This window comes from Hippocampus comes, unplaced genomic scaffold (genome assembly GCF_001891065.2).
Source record: "Hippocampus comes isolate QL1 unplaced genomic scaffold, H_comes_QL1_v1.1 scaffold345, whole genome shotgun sequence".
Taxonomy (NCBI): domain Eukaryota; kingdom Metazoa; phylum Chordata; class Actinopteri; order Syngnathiformes; family Syngnathidae; genus Hippocampus; species Hippocampus comes.
Window position 1 is genome coordinate 728,336 of NW_017805538.1, and position 12,098 is coordinate 740,433.

At 42.7% G+C, this 12,098-nt stretch overlaps 1 protein-coding gene and 1 long non-coding RNA gene across 2 annotated transcripts in view; one reads left to right on the top strand and one right to left on the bottom strand.

The window, feature by feature from the left end:
• Positions 1–4,254: 4,254 nt before the first annotated feature.
• On the top strand, positions 4,255–9,830 carry cyyr1 (cysteine/tyrosine-rich 1). The gene is given in 6 exon segments (XM_019878395.1): positions 4,255–4,533; positions 5,860–5,928; positions 6,621–6,667; positions 6,669–6,733; positions 8,363–8,695; positions 9,779–9,830. Coding segments are annotated over 6 exon segments (657 nt in total). The 5' UTR covers positions 4,255–4,442.
• Positions 9,831–10,911: 1,081 nt separating this feature from the next.
• LOC109520874 (uncharacterized) overlaps positions 10,912–12,098 on the bottom strand; it is a 23,959-nt gene continuing 22,772 nt past the window's right edge. Inside the window, exon 3 of the long non-coding RNA XR_002169254.1 lies at positions 10,912–11,030. This is a non-coding gene — a long non-coding RNA (uncharacterized LOC109520874). The remainder of the gene's footprint in view (positions 11,031–12,098) is intronic.

The following is a 12,098-nucleotide window of genomic DNA, read 5'->3' on the forward strand; positions in this document are numbered from 1 at the left end:
ATATATATATACAGTCAAACCTCGGTTTTCATACATAATCCGTTCCAGAAGGATATATATATATATATACATACATATATATATATACATATTTCATATTCTACTTAGTCATCCCATCAGGTATGGAAATTGAGTTTTATTCTGAACTATTAGTCAACACTTATTTATCACAAACCTGTAGCACTTCACTTTTGTTTTTTCCAGCGGCACATTGTTACACTCATTTTCTCTCTCTATGAATGCCTCGTATTTTGTCATTTAGCCATATCTTGAAAACCAAAGAACTTGTGTGTGCGTGAAAGTGCGTGAGTGTGTGTGTGTGTGTGTGTGTGTGTGTGCGTGTGCGTGTGCGTGTGCGTGTGTGTGTGTGTGTGTGTGTTGGGTTACATGTATATATGTGTGTGGAGACTTAACGAGGGACTTGTCTCCTGCTACTACTTCATAAGTAAGTCTCTCCTGCCTTCTGCGAAGGCATCTGTTCGTGCAGTTTTTCCTCTTTTGTACAAAATATCCAAACATTATTTATTTTTGTACAGCCTGTTAAATATAATCATGTGGCAATTTTAATGTTATTTTTATTTGCTATTGAGATCACAGAAGGAAGTATAGAATATAAAGAGTATTTATGCAATGTTTTATATACTGTATGTATATATATATATTTGGTTCTTGGTTCATGAATAAAATATTGACTCTGGAGAAGTTTGTCCTTTGAAAGTTATGTTACATATCCAACATTTGACACACTCCTGCAATCACACACTTTTCACATTCCTAGTGGCAACAGAAAAATAAAGCTGTCACCCAGAAGCTGAATAACAATGCACGTAGACGTATCCCCTTTTTCTCATTTTGAGTCTGACAAAGAAAAACACAGATTTGCCACTCAGGGAGAGACCTACATTTTACCTGCTTGTTTTTTAATGCCTCAGCATCATTATTGCTTGAAAGAAACATCTGGAAGGCATTTCGGATCATTGCTGCAACATGTGGGTCGTGGACTTGAATTATTCACCCACGTATACAGCAGTGGCGGATGCTGATCTGTCAGGGAGGGGAAGCTCAATTTTGGCCGACATCATAAAATGTGTCCGTTTGTATAAACGCGAATTCTACTCTCCGTTCCTTTTCAAGAAAATTATCTGTAACCCTGTCATACCAACAAGGCGTCTTTTCCAGGAACTTAACTAGTGTCCTACACCTACAGCAACTACAATAAAACCCACCAGTAATAAAAGATTAATTCATCACTTATCGTTTTCAACAAAGAGAGTTTCGCTAAGATGATTAGAAGTCGTCTCCAGTTCAATTTAGAACAGAATGAGAATTGAAAGTGCTCCCACGGATGCCTACACTAAAAGATCGGTGATTGGCTCATTTCGATGTCAATCAAACTGGAACACAGGCTCAGACAGATCATCCAATCTGATGCAGAAAAACTGAGCGTCCGGTAACCGCCCACTGCCATCCAGTCCCAGAGACGCCGAGCATCCGTGGGCGGGGCAAAAACCAGCTTGTATCCAATGACTCGTCTCCGTTAAACACATTAGGACAAGCTACCCTGAACTCTCGAGACGCTCAGCGTCCGGGCAGTAGACGCTCAGCGGATGCTTAGCGTCCACGTTTAAAGCACAGCGAAGCTGCGGGAATGAATGAGAAGGGAGTTGCGTCGTAACCAGTAAGAAGAAGCTGATTCGGAACAAAAGTTGAGCACGTTGTAGTGCATATTTAGTCAATGACATGTACAAACAATGAAATTTGCATTCATATATTTGATCACTTATTCTTTGACATTTTAGGGGAAGCTGAGCTTCCCTAGCAGTCTGAGAGCAATCGCCACTGGTATACAGGATCTGACATTAACAGTGTCCTGACGGCCTGGGACCAGTATGGTGCTGTGTCGGGGTACCACATAACTTACAGACAGTGGCCAGTATGAGTTTAATTAATAAAAGGAAATCGCCATAGTCTTGTAAAAAAAAAAAAAAAAACAGGTTAAATAGACAACTCTTCTCCCTACTTTCCACTGTTAACGTATTAATGTAGAGTGCTAAGTGTGTTGCTATTTTGCAGAAGTGGGCCTTCCCTCTGGATAGATGGCTGGTCCTTCACTCCGTGGCGGACACTCGTTTTCCTGATGATGGGGAACTTTAAAAAAATGACAGACTAATCACTGACGTAGGTGGATTTTTGTCTGGCAACATAATCGTCACTGACCGGGTCAAAGACCAGTCTGTCAGAAACACACCCCAACTGTCTTGTGTGTTTGTTTGCTTGGCTGAACACAAGCAGTGTTGCTTTCATTGAGTACCTGTATACATGGAAATGCTTTGTGCTTCTGTACAGTAGGTGGCGGTATACACCATCCATCCATCTATCCATTTTACGATCCGCTTATCCTCACAAGGGTGTGTGCGTGTGTGCGCGCGCACGCGCGCGCGTGGGGGGGGGGGCGTACTGCAGCCTGTCCCTGCTGTCTCCGGGCAGTTGGTGGGGGACACCCTGAACCGGTTGCCAGCCAATCGCAGGGCAGAGAAAGACAAACAACCATCCGCGCACACACTCACACCTTGGGACAATTTAGAGTGTTCAATCAGTGTCTGATTGATCGAGAATTCGGCAGATTGGTGCCACGGAGAGTCACATGCTGAAAGACATTCAAGGCTGTCTGAAATTGTCGACAACCTGTTCCCAAAATAAGTTATCTTTCACTGGATGAAAAAAACCACACGGACGTGAATCCTATCTCCCTATTTTCCTCTCCTTACTTCCCTGAGCTGGTGACTGATAAGGTTTTGGCCTTGCAGCTGCAGGTGCAATGTCAAAGTCTTTGCTTGTATTCATGTTAAGTCTTGAGAATTGTTGTACTGTGTTTTTCAATGTACTCTACATGTGCTGAGTTTTTTTTTTCTCTGACTCAAACCATCCTCCCATTGAGGAGAATGGTTGGAGTCAATCTGTTTTTTTTCCCTCCTCTTCCCGACTGTTTCCTTTCACATGTAAGATATCGGGGCGCTTAACACTAGGCTTCTCATTCTGTCTCCCCAATGTTGGTTATTGTTGTCTTGTCTATGTTCCTCTGAACGGGTTGTAAGTGGGAAGTAAATTCCTTGTGTGTTTCTTGCGTAATTCTGATTCTGATTTAACTCATGTCACATAATTACACCACGATTGTAAGTATTCACATCAACTGCAGAGACATTTTCAAGGCAGAGTATTACATTTTATGCTACCTGTGGATTGATAAGGAGAGAACACGGGGTTACCATGTTTTTCATGTGTGGACTCGTTTAATCTGAGCCTCTGCAAGAGTAGAGGCAAATGCCTGGAGACCGTTTAGCAAACATTTACAACGTTGACCAAACCCTGACGAGAAAGTAACATTAACTACCTTTGAAAACCCTTGCAATTGTTCGCAGCTCAGTGGGATGGGAGCTTTACCCAAGTTGTAGATGACCGGTTACAGATGACAGACGATAGAGAATTGATAGATGGTAGATGTTTTTTGATAGTTTTTTGAGATTTTTTTTTTTGGTCATGAACTGTACCAAACAAAGCAAGCTTGCAATGTCCTCTACTAACCTTGTTTACTGTTAAAATGTGGGTGTTTACAACAAAAACATGTTCATTTTCTTTGCTGTGGCCCAGCATTTATGAACATGAAGCATCTCAGTGTCAACTCCTTGTCACACATTTCCGGCTTCAACTGCAACCAACTGTACAAGATCACCCGCTACTGTATTTGCGTAACTGATAATAACGATATATCACATTGAGACATCCTTTCTCTTTTTTTTGAAAGCTTCTCTCTGACAAATTTGACCTGGTGCTGAACAAACATTGCGCATATTTCCATATTGACACAAAAACCATGGCAATATGAATAATGCAGACACACCATTTTTTTCAGTTTACCAGTGCGTTTACAACCTCTCAAACAAAACAGCGCTTGATCCAAAACATTTCTTTTCATCTACAAATAACTTTTCCGCAAACTCAAAGTGTCAGATTAATAATAAAGTCATTGTAGCGAGTGTAGAATGTGAACAATGCTATCACTTGTATTTTGTCATTGGCCTGTCTCTACTTGACGGACCCATATTGGGAAGGCTCGTGCACGATTTGGCTCCTACGCAAGAATACAAATCTCAGAGTTTACTGCTCTTTCCCGCACCCACTCCTCCTCCTTCTCCCGCTTCTTTCTCGGGTAGGAGAATGAAAAGCTCAGCAGGTTTAGAGTAGAGGTGTGGGAGAGACATGGGGGCAACTAACGGGCGGCGCAGCTTCCATGCTTTGTTTTCTGTTATGATTAGTTTGGGTGATACGTTTTGGGGAATAATGATGCAGAATTCAACCATGTGACCGCTGCGAAGCGTCGCAAAAAGGAATTGTTTTTTGTTCGATTGCGCCCATGTTTGAAGACTAAAGAAAGGAGGAGACTCATGGAAAACTCCTGGATGAGGACACAGGCAATGACATGGAAAAGACTGAGAAACTCATTTTTACTGGATTCATTGGTGAGGGTTTTTTTTTGTTTGTTTGTTTGTTTGTTTTTTGTTTTTGGGAGGGTCTAATGGTATTGTCCGGTGGTTGACTGTTTAGTGCGTCGGCCTCACACTGCAGAGGTGCAGGGTTCTATTCCGGCTCCGGCCTTCCTGTGTGGAGTTTGCATGGACTTCCCGTGTCTGCGTGGGTTTTCCCCAGGTACTCCAGTTTCTTCCCATATTCCAAAAACATGCACCATAGGTTAATGGAACACTCTAAATTGTCCCTAGGTGTGACTGTGAGTGTGAATGGTTGTTTGTCTATGTGTGCCCTGCAATTTGGCTGGCTAACAGGTTCACGGCGTACCCCACCTACTGCACGAAGACAGCTGGGATAGGCTCCAGCACGCCCCGCGACCCTTGTGAGCATAAGCGGATCAGAATATGGATGGATGGATATTGTCCCTCAATTTAGGTTATGAACTAAAATACTATTACTATGGAACTGCTTTTGTGACCAATGTGTTGGTTAAAAGCCAAACCTTGTGTTTAGTGTGTGCGTGCGTGTGTTCCGGCCAGATGAGCTGATGCTGCAGTTGGCCACATTGGCCGACGTCAGATTGGTGTGTAGAAGCCTCGAGAAAAGGGGTGGGGTTGAGGGGACCCAGAGAGCCTGTTTCTAGTGCTTGTTGAGCCAAGGCGTGCAAGGACCACCCAGGAAGCTCCCTTGCTGACAATCACATGAAAGTACCACACAGATTTCATGCTCTGAGTTGAATAAAAAAAAAAGTCCTTCATGTGACCCTTTAAAGCCGTATCTCACTGAGTGGTTTACAAATGTTACAAACAAATGTTTTTTCCATCAGGGTTCGTTCACTGTCGCAAATGGTCGCAAAGACGACAGTTTTTCTTGTCAAAGAAATTTGACATGTTCAAAAGTTGATGGCGATAATAAAATCTATTTACAACAAAACTGTTTGGGAGTATCTGGTGAAAACTTTTACAACTGTTTGCAACACTGAATGAACCCTGACAAAAAACAGAATGCTATGTGCATGCACTCAGTGAGATACAGACTATTTAGAAAAATAATAGGTTGCGAATGTCAGTGTAACATTTGACATTTTAAAACTGCATACCCTCTTGACTTGTTTGTTGTCATAGCCACAAAATAAATCCAAAGGCGGATGGAGGCTACCTTCTCGTCCACCGGTGTGAACCCCAAAGTACAGCCACTGAGCTCTTCCCTGCAAGAGAGGTGACATTCTATGTCCCTCAAGCTAGCTTTTGGAGCCGGGGATCGGACCGCCAAGGTCCCCGCCTTTGGCCGCCGCCTAGTTCACTTCACACCTGACCCTTTTGGCCCCTCCCATAGGTGGTGAGCCCATGGGAGGTGGGGACCCACGTTGGCTCTTCGGGCTGAGCCCGGCAGGGCCCCATGGGTGTAGACCTGGCCACTAGGTGCTCACCAGTGAGCCCCACCTTCAGGTCTGGCTCCAAAGGGGGGCCCCGGTGACCTGTGTCCTGGCAAGGGAAAACGCCATCCAATTTTTTTGGTTCCATTATAAGGGGTCGATGAGCTGTGCTTTGTCTGGTCCCTCACCGAAGATCTGTTTGCCATGAGAGACCCTGCCTAGGGCATAAAGCCCCAGACAACTTAGCTCGTAGGATCATTGGGACACACAAACCCCTCCACCACGGTAAGGTGACAGCTCATGTAGGGGTGTCATGGGACATGGAGCTTATCCCAGCTGACTATGGTACTCTGGACTGGTTGACAGTCAGTCACAGCGCACTTACAGAGACACACCACAGTCACCAAATGGGTGACTGTGGTGACTTCACCGAAGTCAGGCAAACATACTACTCACCATCCGTCACTGCTTCTGTCAGTTTCAGCTACTTTCATGTTAGGTTGTCTTATTCTTTCTCTGATGGAGAGTAATTTTACCCATTTGTGAATGGTGCCATACAATAACAGTGGCATTTACGCTTCTTGCAAACTCATAATGCCAAAAATAATACTGTAGAGTGATTAAAAAGTCAAGGATGTCAATTGCTGAAATTACTGTTGTTAAACTGCATGCACTGTATTGTGGTGGCTCCGTTATAAACTGTGTGCATGGTGTGTTGCAGGTGGCAGCGAAGCCCAGTGCCACAGCTGTCCTGAGTATTGCTGCGAAAGGCCCACCACCTTTCCGCTGCTCCGAGCTCAATTATGTAGGCGACATGCTCTTATGCAACGTGAAGTGGTTGATTTCAGTTAAAAGTGGGTTTAAGTTTCGAGTGAAACCGCTAGCTCACTGAACAACTGTCTTTTAATTTACCAGAACTTGACTTTGCTGACATGCATTTGTGTGGTGACTCAAATACTTCTCACCAGGGACGTCACTAGGTTTTAAGAACAAGGGGGGCTTAGCTCCAAGGGGAACACAGCCCCTTTAGGGGGGTCCGGGGGCATGCCCCCCCGGGAGAATTTTTTTTCTACATTCTGTTAAAAATCCATCAATTCCGTGCACTTTGAGAGCAAAATGAAGAGGCTATGAAGAACTACACACATCACATTAGTATCCTCTTTACTATGATGGGGCTTCCTCCCCTGGACTTTAACTGGACTAGATAATAGAAATTATAAAGAGTTCAAAAGTTCAATCTTGGTTGTTCAAGGGAATTAGAAGGATGCCCGATAACATAACCTATATGACAGTAGGCCTATATTCCTCTCTACCAAAATGTATTAATATATGCTTAGCCCCCAGAAGACTATGTATTTTGAGATGTCTGCCGTGATATGCAATTTAAGTAGTACAATGAAATGCAAAAGCTTCATCACTTTGGAAAAACACAAGTTTGCTTCTCAATAATACTTACTGTAAGCTCCGATTGCATTTTGGGAACAGCCTTGCAAGTAAAATTAGCCTTGAGATCTGATAGACTCACCTGTCCAGCAGAGCTCCCCCCGGCTCACTCTCTGTGCGTCTTTAGCCTGATTCCTATCAAATAAATAAATTGATTTTATATTTATTTATTTATTTTATATAGGCCAAAATCTCAATAGGTGTTGCCTCAAAGAGTTGGTGTAATGATTATTTATGTATTTAATTATAAAATGTTGCTTAATTTTTATTAAGCACCACCTTAATTTATCCAAAAGTGAACACTTGTTACAGTGCAGTTTCTGCTGTTACTGGAGATATTTTAGCGGACTATAGTCACTAGTTTTACCAGCATGGATGCATTGAATACTTAATTTACCTTTCTAAAAAACTGTCGAATATCCATGCTGTCGACTCAACCTGACTTTCGGCAATGAACTGTCAGTTGTTGCGTTAGCATTTGATGTGGCGATGGTGACAGACACGTCAAATGCTAACGCAACACCTGTTGCGTTCAGGAAACCTGGGAGATTTAACATTACAATAATGGCAGGTTATCGAAATATAATTTAAAATGGCCGCATTACATTGAATTTGATGCAATATATTAGCAAAAGTACAGGAAAAATAAATAATATTTTTTTAAAATAATGCAATGAAATTATTTAGGGGGGCTAAAGACATTTTTAGGGAGGCTGAAGCCTCCCTAAAATAGGCCTAATGATGCCCATGCTTCTCACCACTGTCGCTCCCAATGCTGACTCTTTTAGGCCTTCTTCACAATTTTTCTTCAATTTGTAGCCCGGACTAAGGCTACATGCTGACTTATTTTGACATTGACAACACTATTCACAGGCACCAGAATTGCCCTGTTCGTGCTCACGCCCACGTCACACCGCTGACTTATATCAGAAGATACAGTCGGTCACTGTGGCAACAACCTAAAAGTGTTTGTTTGATATTGCTCCCTTCTGCTCATGTGTGACTGTTTGTGTGTTCCAGGGGCACTGCCATTTCTGGCATTGTGTTCAGTGTGGTCTTTCTACTGAACACAATGGCAGCCTTGTTGCTGTGCGTGTGCATGTACATGAAAAATGGACATGGTGCCAGGGTCGGTGTGTTCAGCACATCATGCATTAACACTGTGACACAGGGCTACCCAGGTTTGTCCCCACTCAAATTACAAATCTCCTGTCAGGTTCCATTGAATTGCTCAATGGATGCTGCAGTGTTATATGCCATAATCTCTATTTTTGCTTCATTCGTCCTTTTTCCTGTCTCCTTAATGCAGGGGTCGGCAACACAAAATGTTGAAAGAGCCATATTGGACCAAGATAAACAAAAAACAAATATGTCTGGAGCCGCAAAAAATAAAAAGCCTTTTAATGAAGGCAACACATGCTGTATGTATCTATATAAGCTATGTTAGCCTGCTATCAACATGACTAAGGTGGATACAAATACACAGCGAGCGTTCATGATTAAAAGTTTTTTTTTCCCCCTGCAGTTCATCCTGTAGAGAAGGGGTGCCCAAACTTTTTTGACGGAAGATCTACTTTTCGCGCATACGCACACACTTACACACGCATGCTGTAATGAGGAACAGCTATAACGGCCGCTAAGATGAAGGAGGCACGGGACGCACCTTCGCAGCGTGCTAACTATCGTAGCACACGTGTACCGTTTTAAAAAGTTTCTCTTGGCCGCCCGGATTCCCATTCTTAGCAAGTACCCTCGGTGAATTGTACATGAAAGGCAGCTGTTATTTATTTATTTATTTATTTATTTATATTTTTGACAACAGCCCCCTGACTGACATCCCGCCCTGCTAATAGAAACGTGTGTCGCAGGCTATGACGCAAATATTCGTTGACGAAATGTTGACATTTAATATTTATTCTGTTGACATTTAATATTTATTCGACACATTTTTACAGCATCGGAAAACATTAATAATATTTGTGTCATGTTTGTCCAGAAACCATATTAAAACAAAAAAATTTCCCTCCCATCTTTTTCCATTTTTAAACATTTTTGAAAAAGCTCTAGGGAGCCACTGCGGGGCGCTAAAGAGCCGCATGCGGCTCAAGAGCCGTGTGTTGCCAACCCCTGCCTTAATGTGACCAACAGCCACATGCTGAGAAGTAAATTCATTCCCCTCCATTTCAGTCTAACACGTATAACGTGTTAACAATTGTCAGAGGAATTGTTTGAAATCATAGAGAGATTTTAATACACAATACAGTGTTAACACCTGAGTGAATGAACTGCACAAACGATGGGGCATGAATTACTTTCTAGTTATTTGGCCGTTTTGTAACAGTTTGTTATCACCAGCTGTCCTAACTACAGACATGGGTCAGTTGCATTTTTTTTAAGTTTGACATGTAGTGCTACATGCTGAGCCCTATCATGCAGACGGAGAGGGTTCAATTCCTCGCAAGTGCCCCTGTTGCAGAAAAAGCTGTGACTCCCCCTATTGTAATTTGTGACCGTAAGCGGTGGTGTAGCCTATGGCATGCACTTTAGGAGTTTGACAGCAAAAGGAAAGAAGAGTGCTTAAGTTAAAAGTAGGGGTGTGCATCGCTCTACAAAAGGCGATTTGATGTGGTTGTTGAGGCATGCGGTGCGAAACGATGCAAGGACTGTTCGATTTGAAAGGGCAAAGATTCGATTCGGTTCAACTCGGTGGGATTACGATTCGGTTTGGGAACGTACGTGAGAGTGAATGATGCAATTACTTTTTTGTTGTCGTTTTATATACATTTGAGTAAAATTGTCAGTACTGTACATGTGCCACTTCCTCCTAAGTCAAAGATATATCTGTCCAACAAAATACAATTTTGTACGTATCTCAATAGTATTGTATTGTACGTTTGTGGAACAAGTGGAACGATTTGATTCAGTTTGATTCAATACACTCGCATCTTTTACATTTTCTGGTTCAAATCAGTTTTTGTTACACCTCTAGTTAAAAGTGTAAATTAGGCTCAGCAGCAGTGTGTGCGAGTCAGCTTGTAGGTACATCGTCTGCATGTTCATCATTATTTATTCATCACCTTTCATTCTGCCTTCTTGCAAGACCGGACTGACAATTTGGCTCTGCCATGCATGCCTGTGATCATATTTCACACACATTAACAAACTGGTGTTACAGAGTCAGACACTTAGATGGGGGGGGGGGGTTCTGCAGCTCATTAAGTGGTTAGAAGAATGAAAAATGCACCCCACCTTGGATTTTTTTTTTTTTTTTTTGCCAGGGAAGTCACATGGTAAGTCACGTTTCATTGACGGTCCGGATTCATTTATAGTTTATTTACAATATTTAACTTTGTTTTTCCTTTTTCTACGGTGCTATGTCTTTAATTAGTTCCCTGATTTGTCCCAAGTCCAAATCGCTTTTTATATTGTTATTTAATTTTACGTTTTGTCGAATGAAAGTTTTTACCCGTTGAGTTAATAGTGCTTTTCTGTTACTCAGCTATGTCCGACACCAAATGTGACTTCACCATTCCCCTGCCATACTGTGTTTCAGGCAGAGCTGCCAGGGAAGTCACATGTAATAAAAAAAGAGAGAAAAGCCACACTCCACGCGTCTGGTTTTATTGAGGCGGCAGCGACGTGGAGCTTGAGAACATCACAGTTGTGAGCCCCGTCACATATGCATATTCTGTGCTTCTTGTATGATGTTCTGGCAACGACTAAGAAAACAGAGCCATGACAAATGCACGAATGACTACAATTGAATAACAGTTTATTACACTATATTTGTGCAAATTTATCCAACTGCAAAACTTCACATATGACACCTGCATGCCATGCAAGGCCAATGACTCCTCCACTTCAGTCATGCAGCTGTAGCCCCATCTGCTGAAGTTGGTTGGTTGCGGCACTGCTTGGCCCCGATGCGAGTGGAGGGCAACAACACATTCTCCTCATGATAAAAATACAACCAATGAGACAGTTGTAAAAAGGACTATTTATTATATAGGCCACCTTGTTGCTTGCCGACGTTTTTGGGCAGAATCACAAGAGGGCCTAGAACAATAACATCACACATCTTGGCACCTGAAAGAGAATGAAATCCTGTAAAATTGCAGCATTTGAATTGTTACAGAGGCTCCTTGAGGGTCTTACCAGGAGGTTTCAGATGTTTGTAGGAGTATTGTGTGCAGGTGGTGTCACAGCAACGACACACATCAGGGCTCCCATCTATGTTTTCCCATCTGATGAAGAAATGCAGTGAGTTCCCACAAATTCATCAGAGAGGATGTTTACGTGCCTTGGTGCATGACCTATTAAATGCTACGGTGTCCATTACAGCTACCATTTGAGGAACTTTAGTAAGAACATTGAAGTTAAAAAAAAAAAAAGTCCAAGTTGTCACCTTGAATGCATATAAGTACAGGCCTTGTGAGCTGTGTTGCTCCTCCGCATTTCAGAGGTGGCTTTTAGCCGGCATGTTAGAAAGAGCTGGCGGGAAAAAAAGACAAAAGTTGAAAGAATCTATTGCGAAGCTGCAGTCAGTGGCCCGTCAGCAACTCTCACTGTGTTTCTTTCATCCCCGTTAAACAGGAAAGCGTCCAGCTGCAGCTGGAGAAGGTCCGGCCTCACTCTGGACAGGAAGCGTGCTCTTGATCCACGCTGTTTTGAGTCCGCGAGACACCTGGGGGACAGACGGCCGTGACATCAGCGAATCTAGATGCAAAAAAAAAAAAAAAAAAAAAAAACACTCTTT